Here is a 22,310-nt window from a genome sequence, read left to right on the forward strand (position 1 = left end):
TTCTTGATTACATATTAGTTTTAATCAGCCACCATTACATAATGCAAAGGTAATCTGGTCACTGCTGACCTTATACTTGTCTCCAATGTTATAGAAAGTAGGGCCAAGATATGATGACCTGTTCCTTGTTCAAAGTTAAAAAAGAGTAAAAAAACACACGAAAGAGTAAAAAATCCCTGAAAAGATAACTTATTTATTTATTTATTATCATAAGCTTTCTGACACTGTTGTTTTAAACAAGACAATGTACTTCAATTTCATAAATAAGATATTTAGTCCATGAGCCAGCGGAGAAGTCGGTGCCATAAAAGGGCACCAAACCACACCGGTTTTATTTTGTGTTTCTATGCCCTCACATGACAAAAATGTGTGATGGACTTTCCAAACTCACAGCTGAAGATTTCCAATTGAAATGAATGATATTTTATGGATTTAGGTGACAAAAGTGTACACCAAATACATTTTGGTCTGTACCATGAAGGGAAAACTGATTCAACCATATTTCTGAAAGCTGATACCTTCAGGATGTGATCTAACATGACATGAGACATGTCCCACCCTCTTCATTAGTATACTGCCCATGCATAATACATTGGCTATTGATAAATAGAATATATGGCTGATACCTTTTTGGGATGTACCAACCACCTAAACCATATATTTTCTGAAAGCATACACTCATAGAAGCTATATGGCTGATACCTTTGGGTCTTTGCCATTAAGGGAAAACTGGTTCAATAACCCAAACCATATATTTTCTGAAAGCATACTGTATATCCTCAGGATGAGATCTAACATGGGTTTGGACATGTCCCACCTTCCTCTTGTCATTGCTGCCCAAGCATAACACATTGGGGATTAGTAAATAAAGCATATGGCTGATACATTTTGGGCTGTACCATGAAGGGAAAACTAATTAAACCACCTAAACCATATATTGTCTGAACGCATATATAAGTATAAGTATATATACTTTTTTGATCCCGTGAGGGAAATTTGGTCTCTGCATTTATCCCAATCCGTGAATTAGTGAAACACACACAGCACACAGTGTGGTGAAGCACACACTAATCCCAGCGCAGTGAGCTGCCTGCATCAACAGCGGCACTCGGGGAGCAGTGAGGGGTTAGGTGCCTTGCTCAAGGGCACTTTAGCCGTGCCTACTGGTCGGGGTTCGAACCGGCAACCCTCCGGTTACAGGTCCGAAGTGCTAACCAGTAGGCCACGGCTGCCCAAATATATAGGCTACCCTCAAGATGTGAACTAAGATGGGTTTTGACATTTCCCACCCTCCTCATGACTTTGCTGCCTATGCATAATACATAGGTAAATCGGGTGTATGTAAGGGATAATGTATAGAACGCCGGTCATTATGGGGAAAATAAGTCCCGACAGGGCGAACCGGACCCCGATGCGCCAGCGGATGGGTCTTGTTTCGCCCTGAATTGACTATACATTATCCCGCTTATTATACGGGTACCTGCCAAAACGAAAAAATAAACTCCACGATATGTCTCTTTACACTTATTTGTTACCGTTTCGTTGTGGCTTTTGCTGAGAAACAAATAGTTCGCAACACACGCTGAACTTGAATCAAACATTCTTTAGAACTCAGCTGATTAACCGTCTGCTTTCACTTTTGAAAGAAGTTCCAATGGAAGAAGTGACCGGAATACTTGCGGAGTGATATGATCAGCAGCACAAAACCCGTTGTCATTGACAGCGGTAATTATATGTTTGCAGCGGTAATTACATGAATTTATTTTACCGTAGAACGTTGGGAAATCCCATTCAAGTCAATGGAGCGTTCTACTAGCACTGTGAAGAGCCGTATAATAAGGCTGTATATTGAGCGCTCTACTAAGCTTCAGCTTTGAGTCCCAGATGTCGGTCATGCATTTTTGTGTTATAGACACATCGCTATTAAAAATTAACAATACAGTTTGGTGCCCTCAGTTGGCACCGATCGGCCCAAAATGGGCCTCTGGCTCATGGACTAACTGCTTTCAAGGTTTCCTTTGGTATTCTCACCAATTTAGAGAATGCTAGTTTAACAAAAAAACGTTAACTCCATTACACTATTATATAATACCTTTCCCTAACATAGATGAGCAACTTGCTCTTATAATTAATATACAAAAATAAAAGAAGACCAGTGATGAACAATGCTGAATCTGTTTTTACACAATTTTTTTGTCAATCTGTTGCTTTAAATGTGCCAATTTATAAATCACACGTGGCCAACATAAGAATCCATCCTCTTCCTTGATGCACATAAAAAAGGGAATCTATTTCTGTTGCGAACATTTACAGTTTGACCCCAATACCATGTTATAATAAAACCTACATATTTCTTAGCTATATAATTTATGCTGAAACCAGCATAAATTATACTTCTAGAGTAACTATTTTAATAGAAATGTGTGAAGACAAAGCTTAACTAGCAGACTTGAAAGCAAAACAAGGAAAATCTGTCACACATCCGAAACATGTTAAAAGTAGTCATTTTTGCACACACCTGCACCTACAGTAACAGTATAGGAAAATTACTTGTAAAAAACAGTAAGGAAAAGTGAAAAAAAGGCATTTCTCCAAAATCAAGCAAATACAAATAAGTAAAGTCATCAAAAAAGTTTTTTTGGGCATATTTTGTTTATAAAAGGTTCTATCTGAAAACATTACTTATTTGTAAGTAACTTTTTGTAACTTATGATCATTTAAGAGGAGTTGTAGGGACAACAGCTTGTAGGGAGCGTTCTTGATCTTCACCCTAGAAATAGAAAGACTGTTTACATTTTAAATCACACAGACACATGTTTCCCAGTGAGAGGTGGGAGCTGTTCATACACTCACCATTCACTTCTCACTGGACACCTATCAGGATGGCAGTCATTGCAGCTGATGTGAGAAAAACAGAAAAGATTTTCATTAGGCTATAATATAATAATGAGTAAAAAAAATATTTTTGTGGTGAGGATGTGCTTGTACGTTGCGGTACTTATTGTAATATGTACAACTCTGTAAATCTTTAAAATGTCTACCTTCAGCAAGTTTAATCCTTCATTAGAACTTTCTTGACCTGAAACAAGTGCTCAAACATGCAATGTTACCAAAAAGTCATATTACCAGAATCAGTATCACTGCCACCCTTCCCTGCAACATGAAAGAGAAAAAATATTGAAAAAACAAAACATAATTTAATGTAATGACACTCAAAAACTAATTAGAAGCAAACCATTTACCTGTGTCCAAAAGCTTGGCATCTTGTCCAGGGGGCACTTTTGCTTTGGAACACAAAAATAACGAGCATGACGTAACATTGCAAAACATAACATAACCAAAATGAATATGAATATGAATATCACCTTGTCCATTACCTAGACACATACTGTATGCACACACGCATATCGCACACACACACCGTATTAGAGGTTTTAACTTTTAAAATCTATCTTTATCTAGTGTCAACAAGTTGACCCCCCAGCACTGACCTCCACTGCATTTTGATATCCAACATGAAAGGCAAAAGGCTACCCTTAGAAATATGTAATCATCGGTACATAATAGGCTATGACTGTAGGCTGTAATGTTACAATGTTCTTTTACTGTTGTAACATTACAGCCATAGCCTATTTACATTAGCCTACTTATATGTTTTGCCATATGACTGTAAACTATTTATTCCTTATGCTGTAATGGAGAAGGAGAGGTGAGTATTACAGTCCAAAATCAAAAAATTTGATAGTGTTGTTTCTCCCCTCACCCTCCCCTTGCAGACAGTGTTGCCTACTAGGTTGAGGATTCAACCGCATGAACCGTGCTTAGCGCAGTAGGTCATAAAAGTATTTTGTCATGTTTTATTAGTAGTGACCGAACACTTTGTATGTTTATGTGCTATTTGTTCCCATTCATTAGGCTATATTATTATTCTCACATAGGCTATACGACCAGCAATAAACTATAGCCTAATAAACAACCTACCAAACATGAATAAATTAATTTAATATTTCAAGATTTTAACAGGGATGCAAACACATGTGTGGTGAAGTAACACCAAAACACAAACTCAAAACAGTATCTGCGGACTGTAAAAACTGAAAAAAGTTTAAATTGTGATTATCCAGGCTGTCAGTGAAGTCAGTATTTGTTATATATATTATGTTGTAATAATGTTTCCTTCATCTCTGATGGCATATTATGGTCATTTTATGATTTATTACAAAAATGTCTTACATATAGCATATATAAAATGCAATAATATAAATACATATATAAAATGCAATAACAAAACAATCGAGACGACAACATAACCCTATTCAACTTTTTACATGCAAACTAGAGGTGTGAATCTTCATCTACCCCACAATTTGATTTAACTGTGATTCAAAGGGTTGCGATTTGATTGTCAAACGATTCTAAACGCATGCCCGGTGAATCTCGGCCTATCAAGTTTTTTTTTTCAATATCAATAAATATAAGCACTGTGATTTGAACTCTTTTTTCCCTTGCAAGTTTTTAAGAAAGAACATGTATGTCACTTAGGATGTCATTCATCTTTGTCTTGACGGTCTGTTATTACAGAAAAAATTGCGAACCAATTTAATTAAACTTGTTAAAAGGGTATAGATGGACAAAGGAAGGGAAGAACCCATTAAACTGTTCAGATGTGTAAATTCTGTTACACTTTCTATGCGTTGGCGGTCTGAGCTTTTGCTCACTAGAAAAACAAAAAAAAAAACAGCCCTATATTTTACTGCATTGATTCAGAATCGTTTGATTTTGCATCTTGATGCACCCTTTAAAAAAATATTTTCAACAGCTCAACAATGTTAGCTTAAATGTAACCAAAATGTGCACATTCCAACCAAGAATAATGTATTCCAGCAGCTTGATAGATTCATGACAGTTTATACATGCACCCAATCCCCTGTTCATCCCTACCTCTCCATCTTCATTATACCATAATATTCAGCTAACTCACACAATGCATGCACAACACAGAATAAAGAATAGTCATAACTACTGTACTTATCATTAGATTAAGCTTTGTGTGTGTAAGAGAGGCATTTCTACAGCAAGTGGCTCATGGGTAGCAATATTTGTAAGTTTCTGAAATATGTACAATACAAATAAAATCTGTAAAAATGTCTACCAGGTGAAGAGATGTTTTCATCGCTGCTCTTGGTTGATCCTTCACTTAAAATAGTTCCTTTAGAATCAGCCTTACTGACGTTCCCTGGAACATGAAATAAATAAAATAAATAAAATAAATAAAATAAATAAAATAAATAAAATAAATAAAATAAATAAAATAAATAAACATAAAAAACAAAAACAAATGTAATAATACCATGGGCAACTCACAACATACAATGCATGCACAACACTGAATTAAAGAATGGTCATAAGTAGGAGGATGGGCTTTGTGTGTGTAACACAGTAAGGGGTTCTAATAACAGTGCAAAGTCATTTGTACAGCAGCTGGCTCATGGATAGCTATATTTTAAAGCTTCTGAAAAGACAAATCACTCTCAGGGGTGCATTTCCCAAAAGGATAGTTGCTAACTATGTTAGCAACTTACATGGTTGGAACTATACAGTTGCGACACAACTGTTTCCTGAAACCATAGTTTGAACAACGCGGGTGTAACTTAACGGATTCCAATGCATTGTTAAACAACATTGACAATGAACATTCGCAAACACTGTCGTTAAGTTGTATAGTTTGAACTTCAGCTCTCAACCTGTTGTTTAAGCATAGTTCCAGGGAACCAGGGAAGACGTCACTGATGTCTTAAACGCCTTAAGCAGAAAAAACATTATTAAAACGTCTACTTGCAGCAATGTGCAGGCGAGACGAAATCACACCAGCAGATTATAATGCAAGGTGTGCATTTCTGATGATCTCAATATAAATTTGAAGTTTTTGCCTGAAATTGCACTGTGCCTATTTACAAGGGCATTGTTCCCACCTCTTTTGGGGCCTACCATCAAATATTGGACCTCTATAGAAAGCAGAGAACCTCTAGTTTTCGTAGGAAACAGTCAATATAACTGTGCAATGTACTCACACAGAGTTACACAGGCTAGAATATAGTTTTTTTCTTTCTGTCGGATTACAAGCATCTCTGAACTGACCACATTTCAGCCCTCTAGGTCACTTGATATCACTTAGAAACACAACTGAGCCCTATCACCAGGTCTTGTGAAGTTGTGTGCAAAAGTTGATCAATATAGAATGAAAATATAAGTGCTTTAGACTATTATTTTCCAAGGTATGCTCATGCGTTTTGTAAAATGCCTATGGAAACTCCCCATATGACTTTTTGTTACGTTAGCATTTACTTTTTATGCTTACTGCACATTAACCCCTTGGTGTAGAAGCATAATCCTGGTCTCAAATGAAAGGTAACACTTTGAGGCTCCTTATGAACTATTTAGATTGTATGTCAGGTGTTCTGATATAGACTGACTACACAAAATATGGAATAATTACAAAAAAAGTCTCTATTTTTGCATTTACTTTGTTGGTTCAATGAGTGTGTATAAGATAGACTATACATCTGTACAACTAATATTGGATAATACAACATGAAGATTCAATTTCTATGGATTCTTGTGAATATTTCAGTACCCAATATGTTGCATCTACTTATTGTGCTGCAGCTACACTGCAGCCAGAAGTCAGGGTAGCACCAAAAGCGGAGGGGGGGAGGGGGGCATTTTGGATCAAATTTAATTGAGACATAATAAGATTAATCTGAGAATGTATGCACTATACAGATTGTACATGAAAAAAGTTGTCATTTTTGGATTCCCAAGATCCAAAGCTTTGAAATGGTGTATAACATTACTATGGTACATAGCAATATGGTGCATACAATTGATTTAGAATGTTGGGGGGAGGTGGGGGAGGGGGTAACCGTCCCGCCGGCGGGACACTGAATATTATGTTAATCAGTTGAGAATATGTAGCCTTCTCATGGTATTCTCATTGTGTGGGGAAATAAAATGGTCTGCACAATAAATAGACTTATAGATTAACAGTGGTGAGAATATTGCAGACAAAATCTATAGACTACTGCAACCTGGATTCAAACCTATTGGGTGGATAGCCATCATGCCACCCCCGGAATGACGCATTACGTATGAGTAAATATAGGCTAAATAAATAAATGTCAAGGATGAAACTAAGGTAGCCATTATAAGTGTCTATTTTCTGCCGTTGGCCAGTCCACATGCTACTACATGTCATTAACCACGTTAGGTCAGACTACTGAAATTTGGAAACTATCATGTTTCAAGCCATAGTTCAATAACTAGGGATGCACCGATCTGACTTTCAGTCTCGATACCGATGCCTGGGCTTTGTGTATCAGTGGATACCATTGTTAAATGAATAAACTATATCTGACCATGAGGAAGAGACTAAGGGCATCAGGCAAAATGTTACAAATTTACATGTTACAAAATAACACATATATAAATGTAATGAATGTTATTAGAGTGCATGGAAATGTACTCTACTGTGGTTAGCATTGTTAGCAAAACTGCTAGAAAACATTAGCTAAGTTAAAGGAACTGTATGTAAGAAATGTATTTCAATTAATCATAAAATGGCCCTAATATGTCACTAGACATTAAGAAATCATGTTCACTTCAAATACTTATATCACTGACAACAGTAGTCTGGCCAGGATATTGTCTTTTAAAAAAGTACAGTTGCAGCCCTCAACTGATGTTGATGTTGTGTTTTGTCATGTCATGTTGTGTTTTGGCCTGATGCGCCACCCTCTACCTATCTACTAATCACAAAGTCAGTTGTGTTTCGGCATCCGAGTTGGCAACCTCGAGTCAGGGGGGAGGGGGAGGGGATACATCGCTCTACAGTATTTTGAAAGTGATTGCAGTACCAGTTTTGGCCACAATCTTACATATGGTTCCTTTAACTAAGTAACATGGTTACCATAATTAACATTGTTAGCATTACTACTAGCAAACATTAGAGCCATCCCAACTGTCAGTTATCGTCAACTATCTACCTGCAGAGCCATTAAACTATTTGCCTATTAACACGCATTAAACTATCAGTCTATCAACACGCATTAAACTATCAGTCTATCAACTTTTAAACTTTCAACATTCATTGAACTATGTGTATCAACATCCATTAAACTATCTGTCTATTAAAATATCTGTCTATCAACAACTTTTAAACTATCTACATTCAACTTTTAAACTGTCTACTTTTAAACTATCAACTTTTATTAAGCTATGCAACCACCATGTCTATCCTAGCATCATTTTCATGCACTCGTAATTCCCTGGAATTACTTTATCTAGTTATTATTATTTCTTGTTTATTATTATTGTTGTTTCTCCCACCAAAAAACAGCTTTGTACAGATAAAAATCCCATGCTACTGATATACATTAAAGCACCCCTGCCAAAATGGTTCACACCACTAACCATCCACGAAACCCCTCTTTTTACCCATAGTGGTGCAGTCCAGTTTCCCCACGAGAACCTAGGAAGTTCACACAGTTCAGACTTTCAACGAGTTTTAATGGTGGTGAATAAACGGTATACAGAGTTGTTATAACTAATAAATGAGAAGTTTAACAGCCAGTGCGAACGTTTGCATTTCTTGATACCAGACAAAGATGAGATGAGATGAAAATGACAATGGGCCCTATTTTCGCCACCTGGCGAAAAGCAGATTATTATCCCAGTGCAAAGTTTATTCTTGTCTTGCATGTCTGTTCTTTTGAGCAACGCGCCAAGGGGTGTGGAAATTAACGACCTAATGAGGGGTCTGGCGCGTTGTCTAAAAATCGCTATCGTACACTACCTAAAACGCATTACGCCACTGACCAAGAGAAACCTGGTCAGTAGTCCATGGCAAGTTGTTTATATGTTATTTTAAGAGTGCATTATCAACAATGATATGGGCAGGTGCACAACACACCATGCTTCTACCATCCACGAACATGCACCAGTGCAAATCCATGCAAAACATTACAAATTACACCATTACAATGGGAAACATAATTAGAATAAAGATATTACAAAATACATCTCACAAAAAAGTCTGAAATGCAGACGTTTTCCAAAACACACTTTTGTCCTCTGCCTTTGAGTGGACACTGTGATCTCCGGTACGTGAAGGTGGCACACTTTGATTTTTGCTACCCCAGAGCTAACTTGCTAATGGCAAGTTGCATCACAAGTTAGCTCTGGGGTAGCAAAAATCAAAGATACCGGATCTCCTTATATGAGCAAAGATTGTAGCTTTTTTGTAGGCGAACTTCAAAGGTCTATAACCACACCACTACTGGAAAAATCATGCCAAATTCTTTTGTAGTCATTTTACTTGAATTTGAGATGAACATCTTTATACTCTGGGAAAAGAGGAGAGAATTCAACAAATGTACAGAAGATGCTTAATATAGTGCAGTGTAATCACTGCATGAAGTGAATGCAATTAATAAACTACCATGAATCTGCTATCAGTTTCAGTGATATGGAGAACTTACCACAAATCCAGCCTTTTTTAACAGCAATGACCAAGATCCCCATTGTTGCTAGTATCAGTACCACCACCAACCCTCCCACTATCGGTCCAGTGTTTGAATTTTCATCAGGTGCTTCTCCGTCTGTAACAAATGGTGAAAATGTGCTTACATAGACCTTTATTGCTGCTCAAACCTTATTGTACAGATCAAATCCGTTCTGGCTGTACAACTGTGAAGACTATCAGAGCCAAGACAGTTTTAGCATTTCCTTCCATGAAATAATCCATGACTGATATTGCTTGTTGACAGAGATATAAATATAAAATGTAATTGATTTTGTTTATTCACAGTAAAAATACAAGTCAAACACAAACATGTCCAAAGGGCTGATCATGCAGTGAAAAGGAAGGGATCACCAGAGCACATGGATGCTGAACTTCAGAACTGCACTGTTCGGAAATAATAATAATTAAAAAAGCAACTTCAACATCTGTGTGCTCTGGTGATCCCTTCCTTTTCCCTGCATGATAAGTCCTCTCCTGTGAAGCATTGGATTGTTAATCCGAAGCATGGTGGAATTGCCATTTTTACATGTAAAAAAACAAACAAACAAAAAGAAACAGTAAAAGTAAGGATTAAATCATACAATGCAATCTTACCTAATGACCAATATTTTTTAATTGGTTTTTCCAGGCCTATGTGGTTCACCTTACACTCATAATCATTAATGTCTGACCATTTGGCCTCCACACTCAGTTTGATCTGATGGGTTCCATCGCCATTGGGCATGACATTATTATTATCACCTTCCGCTTTAACCTCCTTTCCTTTCCGAATGATGATCTCAATGTCTTTGGGGTAGAAACCTGTGGCCATGCAGGTCAACTTGAGTGTATTTGAAGATCTGGCTGCTTTAGCAAAAAGACGAACCTTTGGTGGAGCTGATGAGCCAAGAAAAAATAATGCATGTTTATACATTTTACTTATGTTTAATTGAGTAAAATACCGCTAAACAAAAGTATTTCATCCTATGTTAAGTACTCACAAACTTTCACTTGTTGTTGTAATTCTTTGTCCCCATATTCTCTGAACTTGTCCAGCCAGTCCACGCACTCCTTCTCCAGGTAGCCCTTGGTGTACTGATTCAGGATGGGAACCCCATCCCACTTCTGTTTTGTGGGTACAGCTTCATTAACTGGGGCAACCCACTGCATTGATGCATCATCAAAGGAAAGGAAATCCTTTCCATCATAGCTGTATGCATCAACACCTTTAACAAAACTGACAGAACCGTCTGCCATTCTGTCAACCTCACAGCCATGTTTCCACATAAGGACATGAACATCTGAGGAAAGCATAACAGCAGGTCAGAATAAGCATTAATAAAGATGTGTCTGTTGCTGACATAACTATGAAGTCAGGGTGTGCTGGAACTCACCAGATCCATTCTGTCTCATGCGTTCCATCAGAATGTTCACATTGACTTTGAACCATTGCTCTTTGCTTTTACGTGACTGGGTGCCCTTTTCCCAGTAGTCCACTGGAAGCTTTTCTTTCATCCAGGTCTGTTGAGGAATCTTGACTTTGTCTTTACTGTTATAGTAATCAATCTTTCTGTCGTCCAGTAGGCCCATGGCAGTAAATTCAAAGATGCCTGGTGCGTTGACAGCCTTTGACAAGGCTGTGTACACATAGTACAGGGAGTGGCGTTCTGGGGCACCTTGTCCAGCTTTTCAGGAAAAATGAATTAGTCTACAGTGAAGAAGGGTCTTTAAATAACGGAAAACAGCATAATAATAGCACACAACACAACAGCACACATGACAATAGCCTAGGGCAGGTCTTCAGGAATTGGGAACCTATTGCTCCGTTGTTGACTGTATGTGGCTTGTGGAGAAATTTGAGCTGAGATTTTCCATCATGGTAAATAAGCGGCTAAAATAGGCGACTTACGTGGACGAACAAGTTTGCCTTCATGGAAAGAAATTAGTCTATTAAGGTTAATGCATTGAATGTTATAGATACTTTTACATCGAAATCAGTTTGGCATAGAAATGCATGCAAAGAGTATAATGCCACTCAACATCAACTCTGTGCATGGAACCGTGCAGGTAGCCTATTTTTGAGTGTAATTGACATGCAAGGAATGATGCAAGTGACACATTGTGCAAGGACAATAGGATCAAACGGGAAATTAAATAATTTAGTCCTACAGCCAAGTGTAGAATTAGGCCTATTATGAAGGTGAAAGCTTTAAAAAAAAATCTAAAAATATTTGGTATTTATATAATACCTAGTACCTGCAACTCAAGACAATGAGCAATCATGCAGATGAGATAGTGACAATGGCCCTCATTTATGAAACGTGCATACGACATAAAACAGGCGTAGGACAGGCATACGCTCATTTGGAAAGTTGAAAAGTTGAATTTATGGAATATCTTGGACATACGATTTTTCCTGTAGCCTACTTGCCGTAATGTAGCCTGTTATGTTGACACTTAAGATGTGGAGATAATTACTTAAAGGAACCATATGTAAGATTGTGGCCAAAACTGGTACTGCAATCACTTTCAAATTACTGTAGTGTGGTGTATCCCCTCCCCCTCCCCCCTGACTCGAGGTTGCCAACCCAGATGCCGAAACACTACTGACTTTGTGATTAGTAGATAGGTGGAGGGTGGTGCATCAGGCCAAAACACAACATGACATGACAAAACACAACAACAACATCAGTTGAGGGCTGCAACTGTACTTTTTTAAAAGACAATATCCTGGCCAGACTACTGTTGTCAGTGATATAAGTATTTGAAGTGAACATGATTTCTTAATGTCTAGTGACATATTAGGGCCATTTTATGATTAATTGAAATACATTTCTTACATACAGTTCCTTTAACTTAGCTAATGTTTTCTAGCAGTTTTGCTAACAATGCTAACCACAGTAGAGTACATTTCCATGCACTCTAATAACATTCATTACATTTATATATGTGTTATTTTGTAACATGTAAATTTGTAACATTTTGCCTGATGCCCTTAGTCTCTTCCTCATGGTCAGATATAGTTTATTCATTTAACAATGGTATCCTGGCCGGACTACTGTTGTCAGTGATATAAGTATTTGAAATTAACATGATTTCTTAATGTCTAGTGACATATCATCAGGGCCATTTTATGATTAATTGAAATACATTTCTTACATACGGTTCCTTTAATTGGAAAGCGTAACAGTCATAAATTATTTTGTATTATTTTCAAAGGGCAAATAGCAGTGTGATATGGTTTTGTAACAAATGTATTTGTAGTAGCCTATGCATTCTCTCTGCGAAAATAAAGTCTGTTGCACTTCAATCGCCATAGTTTCCTGACTTTCTTGATGACACTTGTCTAGCTGTCAAAATCAACAACTGACAACAAGCTGGACTTGCAACGTCACTGTGGCTATCTCGAGGTCACAAATGTTTCTCTTTTGGATGTATAATGCACCTCCATGTAGTAAATTCTAGGGGTGAGGCCTATAAAAGGAGCATATGGGTGTGATATTTAAATTACACTTGTTTCTAGGCGCCACATTTATCAACACAAGTTTATTCTTACGCTGGAATTGAAGTGATACGAAAGTTTCTTAATCACATGTGAGCCCTGTTGTAAGATGATTTCTCAGATCTACGCTGGTTTCTACGCTCGGTTGATAAATGAGGGCCAATATTCTTTGGCATGTGGACAAAACAAGTGGGTCCACAGATAATGTAGGGGATGCCTCTCTCCTGTCCCATGTGGTTTTCATGGCCCTGTACTTTCCTCACCACATTACTCAAAATGTGATTGAGCATTTAGTAGACTACAGTTGTACTTTCAAAGAATCATCATTTATCAACCAAGCATAGACTTTGACGTGAGATTCGAGCGTAGCCACCGATTACGTTCATATTCATAAATGCCGTGCTTAGCGTGGAAATGAGCGTACACCTGTCCTACGCCTGTTTTATGTCATACGCCAAATTTCCGATAATAACCATTGTTGGGAAGGATACTTTCAAAACGAATTCCGTTACAGAATACATGTCAAAAAATGTAATTTGTAACGTATTCCGTTACGTTACTTAAACTGAGTAACGTATTCTGAATACTTGGATTACTTCCGCATTGAATTGCATTTTATAGGCCTAAGTGTAGGAATGCGGCCATCAAATCCTGCTTACTAAACAGGCCTATTCTGGTGTGTTCTTCTGTTCCAAATGGCTGAATGTGTTAGGCCCACATAGGAGAATGTAAAGTCAACTAAGCTACCTGATACAACTATAAAATAGCAAGGTGACCACGAGTAAAACTACAGCAGACGACTAGGCTAATAAAAAAAAATAAAAAAACTTAGGCTAAGGGCGTAGCCAGAAATTATAATTAAGGTGTGCCTGTGAGATTTTAGGTGGCATCAACCCAGTAAAAGTGAGGGGCGCATATGACAGGTGTAACGCAAATGACCTGGAAATTGTAAACATTATACTGTATATCAGTGCTCTCAAAATTAACGTGATCACATAATGAAAATCAAAAACCGCATGTTAAAATATGCTACTCGCAAGAATAATTCTTCAGAGGCTGCACCATAATTCATTTTAAAACTTAAAGTATGGGGGCGCTGTGGCACAACTGGCTACAGCGCTCATACCGTATACGTGTCCAAGTGGCCACAGGGGCCCGGGTCATTTCCCAATCCCACCCCTCTCTCTCTCTCCCACTCACGCCTGTCTGCCTCTTCACTGACCTATCATAATAAAGGCAAAAAAGGCCAAAAAAAAATACTTAAATGTAGATCTAATTAGAGAAAAATAAGCCATAAAACTATTTCAAGTTAGAATAAAAAAACTCAGAATGCAGTGCCTATTTTAGAGATGGGTTTTGTCTAAATCAACACGTGAACTAGGCTTTGTTAATTGATTAGCAAACTGTGTAACCGATTGGCTATTAATACTTGGGAAAATATCCTTGGAACAGGAACCACGATCAGTGAGGAACAGGAGTTACACTTACTTTACTCCTAATTTGCTGTGCAAACAATCATTTCAGGGTCTCCAATGGTGCGCCTATAATGCCCGCTGGCTGCGTTTTGACGGGTGCAATGTGAGGCTAGTGCAAGACGGCGGGGCTTGGATTTAAACACGGAAACAATTTAATCATAGATTGCTTTCAGGAGCTTCTGGGAAATTCATGGAGATGCCTTAATTCATTAAGAGAGTGAATAAACTTATAAAACAGAGAAATATTGTCATGTAATCCATTGATTTAAACAATGTAACTGTATTCTAGCCTAAATATCAACTATTTAAATTGTAAATATATAGGAATACAGCCCCTGCTCATAATTTGTATTCTGAATACGCAACGCCGGTAGCCTAGCCTACATGTATTCCGATACTCCCCAACACTGAAAGACTTAAAGCTGTAGTTGGCAAGTCTGACAGATTGAGGGGACTTAGCCAAAATTTTGAATGTTTACAACTCTCATGCCCCTCCCCACTACCACTGAGCACCCTCTCATCAAGTTTGTGCTCGTCAGTGCACACCAGACTGCACCAGAAGTACTGGGAGCTGTGGATTTTTGAAAAACAAATAACAGGCTCTAGGTGGAGGTAAAAGAGCGTTTTTTCCCTTCTAAAACCAGCTGATTTATGATGTTCTGTTGGAGCATAGTGTCGGTTTCAGTGAATATGATCAAAAAAATCTTACCATGTGCAGCTTAAATTGTTGTTTTCCGTCTCCTATTCTCACAAGTTTTTACAACTTTCCCATAATACAGACATAGACAGTGGCATATCAACCCAATGGTGAGCCCAGGTGCGAGAGCACTATGCGGGCCCATACCGACAGGCTTTGGCCCAGGAAGAATTAGCTCTGATACATGCAATACACATTAAGGGTGACTTCAATTGTTTATACAAAGGGCCTGAGGCACCGAAGTAGTTTAGTAGTTACATATTACAATATCAAATAAAAAACACACGACTACATAGGATGCATTACATGTGAAAACATTAAAAATAATTTTATTAACAGCCTGCAGGCCATGGTAATTTAATATTACTGCATTAACATCAACTCGCATGGAATTATGGGAACAGTCAATGCGCTCAATAGGCTTCTTCAACCCTCTGCTGAAACTGCAAGCGTTGCTTGCTTATAAACCCGCACTGCGCAGAAACAAAACTGAATGTAGCCCAACTTATTTAACCGTGCAGAAACCAAATAAAATCATTCATATGCAATCCCCAATATGCGTGAATTAGGCCATTAGAAGAAGGCCATCTTACGAACCTTTCGTTGTGCAAAATCGTTAACGATGTTCCCAATATTTAATGCTCTGGCTCTCGTATTTTCAATGGACAGGATAGCAAACCCACTGAGCCTCGCCTGCCCCATGCTGCTCCTTAGGTAGGTCTTACTTTGAGTTTGGAAAAAGATCGTCACAGGCAATGCCAGAAACAACATGAGAGCAGTACACACTTCCCCGAATGTGGATGTTACACTGTCATAATCTACCACCAGCATTTTGGCAAGTTGAAAAATAGATGACTTCTGTGCAATCTCTGCTTTAAAGCAAGACTTGAATGAGAGGAGTTGTGTTGGGAATGTCGGTGCAATGTCCCTGTAGTCCAGGCAAAGTAGCGTTTTACGACAGACTAATTGTAAAAGAATTTTTTGCAGCTTAGATCATTTCTATGAGGTGTCCAGAACAACATACTAAAAGTCCTAAGAAATCCTAGTTGAGGAAATATGTTAAATTCTCATCAATCCAAGATGTGTGCCAAGAAGACCAGGCAACAATAGGCCTACACCATCAATGGGGCTATTTTTTTCCTTTACTCCTATCAAAATTAAACTTTACACAATGAAAGTAGCCATGAAAAGTATTTTTTTTTGTATTACAAGTTTTTTTGAAAATTAATTTTAATATGCAAATGAGCTATACACTAATCGAATATGCCCAAAATACACCCAAATAGGCTTAATTTTTCCTTTACTCTTACCACATAAACTGATTTAACTATATAAACCATATATTTTCTGGAAGGTTAGACCCTCAGGATGTGATCTAACATAGGTTTTGACCTTTCTCACCCTCCCCTTTACTTTGCTGCCCATTCATAATAGATAGGGTATGAGTAAATTGGGTATATGGCTCATACCTTTGGTTCTGTGCCATTTAGGAAAAACTGTTTCAACCATATAAACCATATATTTTCTCAAAGCTTATACCCTCAGGATGTGATCTAACATGACATGAAACATGTCCCATCCTCCTCATTAGTATGCTGCCCATGCATAACACATGGGGTATTGGTAAATTAAGTGTGTTCTGATACATTTTGGGCTGTACCATGAAGAGAAAACTAATTAAACCACCTAAACCATATATTGTCTGAAAGCATATACCCTCAAGATGTGAACTAACATGGATTTTGACATTTGTCACCCTCCTCATGACATGACAGCCCAAAAAGGTATTAGCCATATACACTATTTACCAATACCCAATGTATTATGCATGGACAGCATACTAATGAGGAGGGTGGGGCATGTCTCATTGTACCCATTGTAAAAAAAAAATGTTACCTTTCATATATATTTTCACTGCGAGGATTGATTGTGATAGGAGTAAAGGAAAAAATAAGCCCATCAGGGTGTATTTTGGGCATATGTGATTAGTATGTTGCTCATTTGCATATTCAAATTAATTTTCAAACAAACTTCTAATACAAAATGTTTTACTTTTCATGTAGACTTTCATTGTGTAAAGTTTTATTGTGGTAGGAGTAAAGGGAAAAAATAAGCCTATGGAGGCCTATATTTGATTAGTGTACAGCTCATTTGCATATTCAAATTCATTTTCAAAGAAACTTGTAATACAAAAAAATTTACATGGATACTTTCATTGTGTAAAGTTTTTTTTTGATAGACGTAAAGGGAGAAAATAGTCCCATAGGGGTGTATTGTTGTGTGGCCTTATACTGGCACACATCTTGGATTGATGAGAATTAAACATATTTCCTCAACTAGGATTTCTTAGGACTTTTAGTATGTTGTTCTGGACACCTCATAGAAATGATCTATGTTGAAAAAAATTATTTTACAATTAGTTCTATTTTTGGCTCCAAAATGGGTTACTTTGCCTGGACTACTGCTATAATGGTCCAAGGGGGCAGGCGAATTCCCGGAAGTAGAAGCATCGATGTAGCGGTGGTTATCAACTCTCTGCTAAGCCCATAGAACGCCCATCCATTTAGGATTTTTTTGAACTCCCATAACTTCATATAACATATATCATGTGCCGATATTTTAGCTTCTGTGTTATCTACATAAACAATAAAAGGCAAAACAAGACCCGACTACCTCGTACGTAACGTTAGGTTCCAGTAAGAAGAATGTTTAGCATGTCCGGTTGAAGGGAAGCTAACGCACTGAAGGGAGATAACCGTATTGTTTGGATAAGAAGCGTAGTCCAGCCAGCACGGAAACTCGTGAACAAAGCTATGTAGCCTACCGGTATGTTAAGGTAAAGCATAGAGGCACAGTAGTTTTACCGTTAGGTAGTCTAACGATAATCATTTCAGAGGTTTTCGATGGATTGACGTAGGTCAGAAAAGTGGAAAGAAGATTAGCCTCAAGGCTATAACTTTTTTGTTTTGTTTTACCATGACTGTTTTTGAAGATGATCATGTGTGGTAGTTTCAACATTAACACGACTTGATATCACTTGTGAGGATGATATTAATAATAATACATAAATAAATGTTTAACTTTGATGACTTTGAAGGCGAAGGAAGTGTGAGAAGAATTTCTGTGTAGCCTATCTATCATATGAGTTACAAGATTCAGTTCGATGGCTAACGTCACGAAGTTAAGTGCGAGTCTGCGCAGTACTGGGGGGACCAACTGAAAAATGACTCAGTACCCTGCCATTGAGAACGACGGAGTCTGTTCGTCCATTTCTTTTACTGTCTATGTAATGGTCTGACAAACGTCTTGCCTTTTCAAGCAGTTCATCACCTGCGAGTTGAAGGGTCATAGGACGTAAAGACTCAAACACATGACAAGTTTTCCGCATACTTGCAAATCTTTGGGAGAGCTGACTGATTGTGATGTCCAGAGTTGCATTAAATACCTGCACTTTGAAGTATCTCTCTGCATCGGTTAAGCGCTCATCTTAACATAGTTCGTCAAAGTGACGCTTCACTCTCCGTGCTCTAACATTTTCAAATGTAGCCTACTCTGAACCCCCCATATATTTGCGAGCATCTGCGCTGTAGCCTTTGCCTGGTCAAAGGCACGTAGTCAGAAAGGACCTGTATAGAATTTTCCAGCAATTGCATTGCGGAGGTAGCGACGGGCCCCGGGAGGTCACGGGCCCTGGTGCGACTGCACTTGCTGCACCTACTATAGTTACGTCACTGGACATAGGCTACACGCACAACCCTAACCACCTAAAATGCAAATAATCATTTAAAGAAAAAGTTTAGTTAGTGAGAGTTTAGGCCTAGTTTGTGTCCGATTACTTCCCCATTTGACTGCGGAAACGGGCATAATTCCATTGCGGTAGACAACGGCCATATTGGCGTGACAAACTAGCCCCATGCATTTCTATGAGCTATTTTTGAGTGAGTGCTGTATCTCCACATTAGAAAGTATCTGCCTAAAACCAATTCAGAATATGTTTATAAAAACATACTCTTACAAAAAAGTTAATGTGTCGTTTATATTATTGAAGCTCCATTGTTATGATCAAGTTAATAAAAACTGCGACACACTTGTTTTAAGTTTTACTTTCAGTTTGCACAGGGCTAGATAACAATAGCGATTATTTTCAAAATAATTGTAGGCTAGATCTTACCCAGACATATCGGTAGAATGGCGCAGACCGTCAATAATTCCACAAAGCCCTTCATGATTCAGCCTACTCCATGCAGGTTAGTTGACTTTGCACAATTAACAAGTTCGCATTCAGTTAGAATTCAGTGAAGTCTGAGCCGTGGCTCCAGTTACAGGAAACTGAGCGTTGACTCGAGCGTCTCATGCATTCAGCCAATGGTAAATTTAAATCCACCCACAACGGATGTCATCAGTTGTTGTTAGGTACAATCACGTTAACGAGGTTGGTTATGGTATTGCAATTCTTGGCCCATATCCATTAGGCCTATGTTCTGCATGCAACTGCAAATCAGCTATTTAGATGAGGCTAAAACATCCCCAGATTCACCACAAAATACTCACACAGCAAAACACACACTTTAATGACACATGAAGTGATGAAATGTAGATTCAGAGCCTACCCCAGTTTAATAAGATCAAGCTGTTCAACACTCTTGTGCATCAACCAATTCTTATGCTCAACACAATCAAAATTGTTTAGGACGTTTATATGTTTTGTCCCCATTTGTGGTGTTAAATGTCACTCCCCTGAGAAAGAGAACAGCTAGCTTTGAAAATAATATTAATTCCATTTTGGTTTGTAGAGAATCAGCCTACCACAGTTAAATTCCAACAATCCTATTTTTGCAATATAGCCAGGTCTAACCAAAGTACTAGGCCTAAACTATATTTAGGGTGGTAGTAGTACAGTGGAGCTGGGCTAGTGTACAGAAGCACTTAAGGCACTTAAGCCCAAGTTGCTCCAGGGCCTGATGGAAATGAAAAAGGGGGACTTTCTCAATATGTGGATGTGGGGAAAAGGCTCAACTCTGGGACTGTGGGAGAGGTCAGGGGAACTGTTGATGAGAGGGATCGGTTGAGGTCTGCATGACCTGACTCTACAAAAACAATAAGTTAAGACAATACCAAATATCGTCATCGGCAATCACTCAAATATCAAATATAATGGTCCCCTAGCCAGGCAGCTACAGCACTACACTCTGGGGGCATGAACATGGGAAAGGTGATGGTTTTTTGGGGGGTTTTCCCCGTTGACAGTAGGCCTACTCGGTGATGTCGAGAAATGGAGAGATATGTGAAAAACCACCGTGAACTCCGTCAGGAGACAGGAGACAGGAGCAAGCTTAGAGTTACAATTCAATTGTACTTATACAGCGCCAAAACATTACACATGTCTCATGGCGCTTTACAGAGTGTTAGACAATCAGAGAAAAGAAAAGAAAAGAAGGCCCATGGGTAACAGGGGCGAGGAAAAACTCCCTAGAATTGGAGATACGGAAGAAACCTCAAGCAGATCCACGACTCAAGGGCCTGACCCATCTGCCTAGGGTCAGTTACAGGACAGCAAGGTCTGTACTCTGTATACATGACAAATGCATAAGTTAGTCAGGTGTAGAGAATAGAACATGGTGTTTAAAGCCACCTGAGGTGAATGTTACAAGAGGTGGGATGGTTACATATCCGGTATGATAATGCATTAATCCTAATTTAGTGTCAGAAAGTTCAAATAGTCCAGCGTAGGAAATGGAATTGTCCAGGGGATTAGGAGATGTCATAGGGCAGGTGGTGGGTCGCTAGGCTGTACGGGCCAGGAATCCAGGTACGTTCACAGAGGTCTAGGAAGCAGATTGTAGAACTCAGCAGGACATGCAATGCATACCTCAAACTCAAAGTAGATACAGTGTAGACAATTAATAAGATTAGAGACAAGTGAAGACAATGTAATACTCAAAGAAGCCCACAGGGCAGAAATAGGTACATCTAGTGGTGGAAGAATATAACTGCAATAAAAGAAAAATCTCACATTCTGACAACAAGTAGGTGTGGGTTTGAAGACTTTTGCGAAGCTTTGCAAAAGCCTCACAAGCACAGCAGATACGATGGTGTATCTTAATGTCGATGTTTGCTTTTGAGGAGAGGTGGCTTCCCAGATAGAGAAATTGGTCCATGCTCTCAAGACATTCACTGACTATTATCATTGTTAGCGGGGGTGCAGAGAGGTGTGGTGGGCACTGACCTTGGTCTTTCTGATGTTCATAGTCAGGCAGGCCAAGAAGAGATGGTCCTCTCAGCATTGTCATCTGCATACTGCAGCTCCCAGATGGGTGTGTAAGAGAGGTTGGACTTGAAGCATTCTAGGTTAAACATCTTGCAGTATGGACACTAAGGGCTATATCTTTCACTTTAACACAATTGACTTCGCGCAAATCGCTTTGTGGGCGGATCTTGGGCGCTGTCTCTATTTTACCGGCGGAATATTGACTGTTGCGTCCGACGCAAATCTAAAATGGGGTGGTCTGTAGCAGCTACATTATTCATGGGTGTGGTTTGGACGTAACGTGCAATAAACCAATCAGAGCGTCATCTCACATTCCCTTTAACAACAGGCACGCTTGTTCCATAGCGGATTGCTATTATGCAGGATTTTGAAGCCAGGCACAACCAGGAACGGTTCACAGTGCTATAGTCAGTTGTGAACAGTTTACTATTGATTTTTCCTCTTGACAAAATGTAATACAGAAATGTCACTTTCCGATGTTATGGGATCACTCTCACTGAATCACGAGCTTATGAATGCATGGTGATATTTTTGCAATGTAATCTAACATTACCTTTCTATAGACAATGCAGATCTGTCAGATAAGCTCTCCTCTCCCGTGCTGCTGCTGGGGCATTTGGGTTAAATGGAAACGGCATGCAGTTCGTCTCATTAAGGGCTGTATTTTGGGTCACCAGCGCATGGCGTAATACTCGTTATTCACCCGCGGAAAGTTGAATTCGGTATTTTGCAGGTTTATTTTTTAAGCATTGCGCCCAGGGGTGTGGCAATTAACAACCTAGGGAGGGGACTCGCGCATTGTCTAAAAA

At 38.7% G+C, this 22,310-nt stretch overlaps 1 protein-coding gene across 2 annotated transcripts; it reads right to left on the bottom strand.

Annotated features, from left to right (window-relative positions):
* On the bottom strand, positions 1-19,575 carry LOC143141099 (major histocompatibility complex class I-related protein 1-like). Of its 2 annotated transcripts, none has more exons than XM_076302363.1 (10): positions 19,405-19,575; positions 10,954-11,244; positions 10,561-10,860; positions 10,322-10,456; positions 9,537-9,656; positions 5,153-5,236; positions 3,243-3,284; positions 3,127-3,153; positions 2,854-2,898; positions 1-2,770 (listed from the first exon to the last, which is right to left on the bottom strand). In XM_076302363.1, the coding sequence occupies exons 1-9, from the start codon at positions 19,457-19,459 to the stop codon at positions 2,864-2,866; spliced, it is 1,089 nt and encodes a 362-aa protein (XP_076158478.1). In that variant the 5' UTR covers positions 19,460-19,575; the 3' UTR covers positions 1-2,770; positions 2,854-2,863. The 2 variants fall into 2 exon arrangements, with proteins under 2 accessions (XP_076158478.1, XP_076158477.1); XM_076302362.1 differs by having other exon boundaries at positions 10,175-10,456.
* Between the last annotated feature and the right edge of the window lie 2,735 nt (positions 19,576-22,310).

The sequence above is a fragment of the Alosa pseudoharengus genome, unplaced genomic scaffold (genome assembly GCF_046254945.1).
Source record: "Alosa pseudoharengus isolate Yale_2024_CS ecotype anadromous, Long Island Sound unplaced genomic scaffold, YU_APseudo_1.1 YU_APseudo_1.1_scf_23, whole genome shotgun sequence".
In the NCBI taxonomy this organism is placed as follows: domain Eukaryota; kingdom Metazoa; phylum Chordata; class Actinopteri; order Clupeiformes; family Clupeidae; genus Alosa; species Alosa pseudoharengus.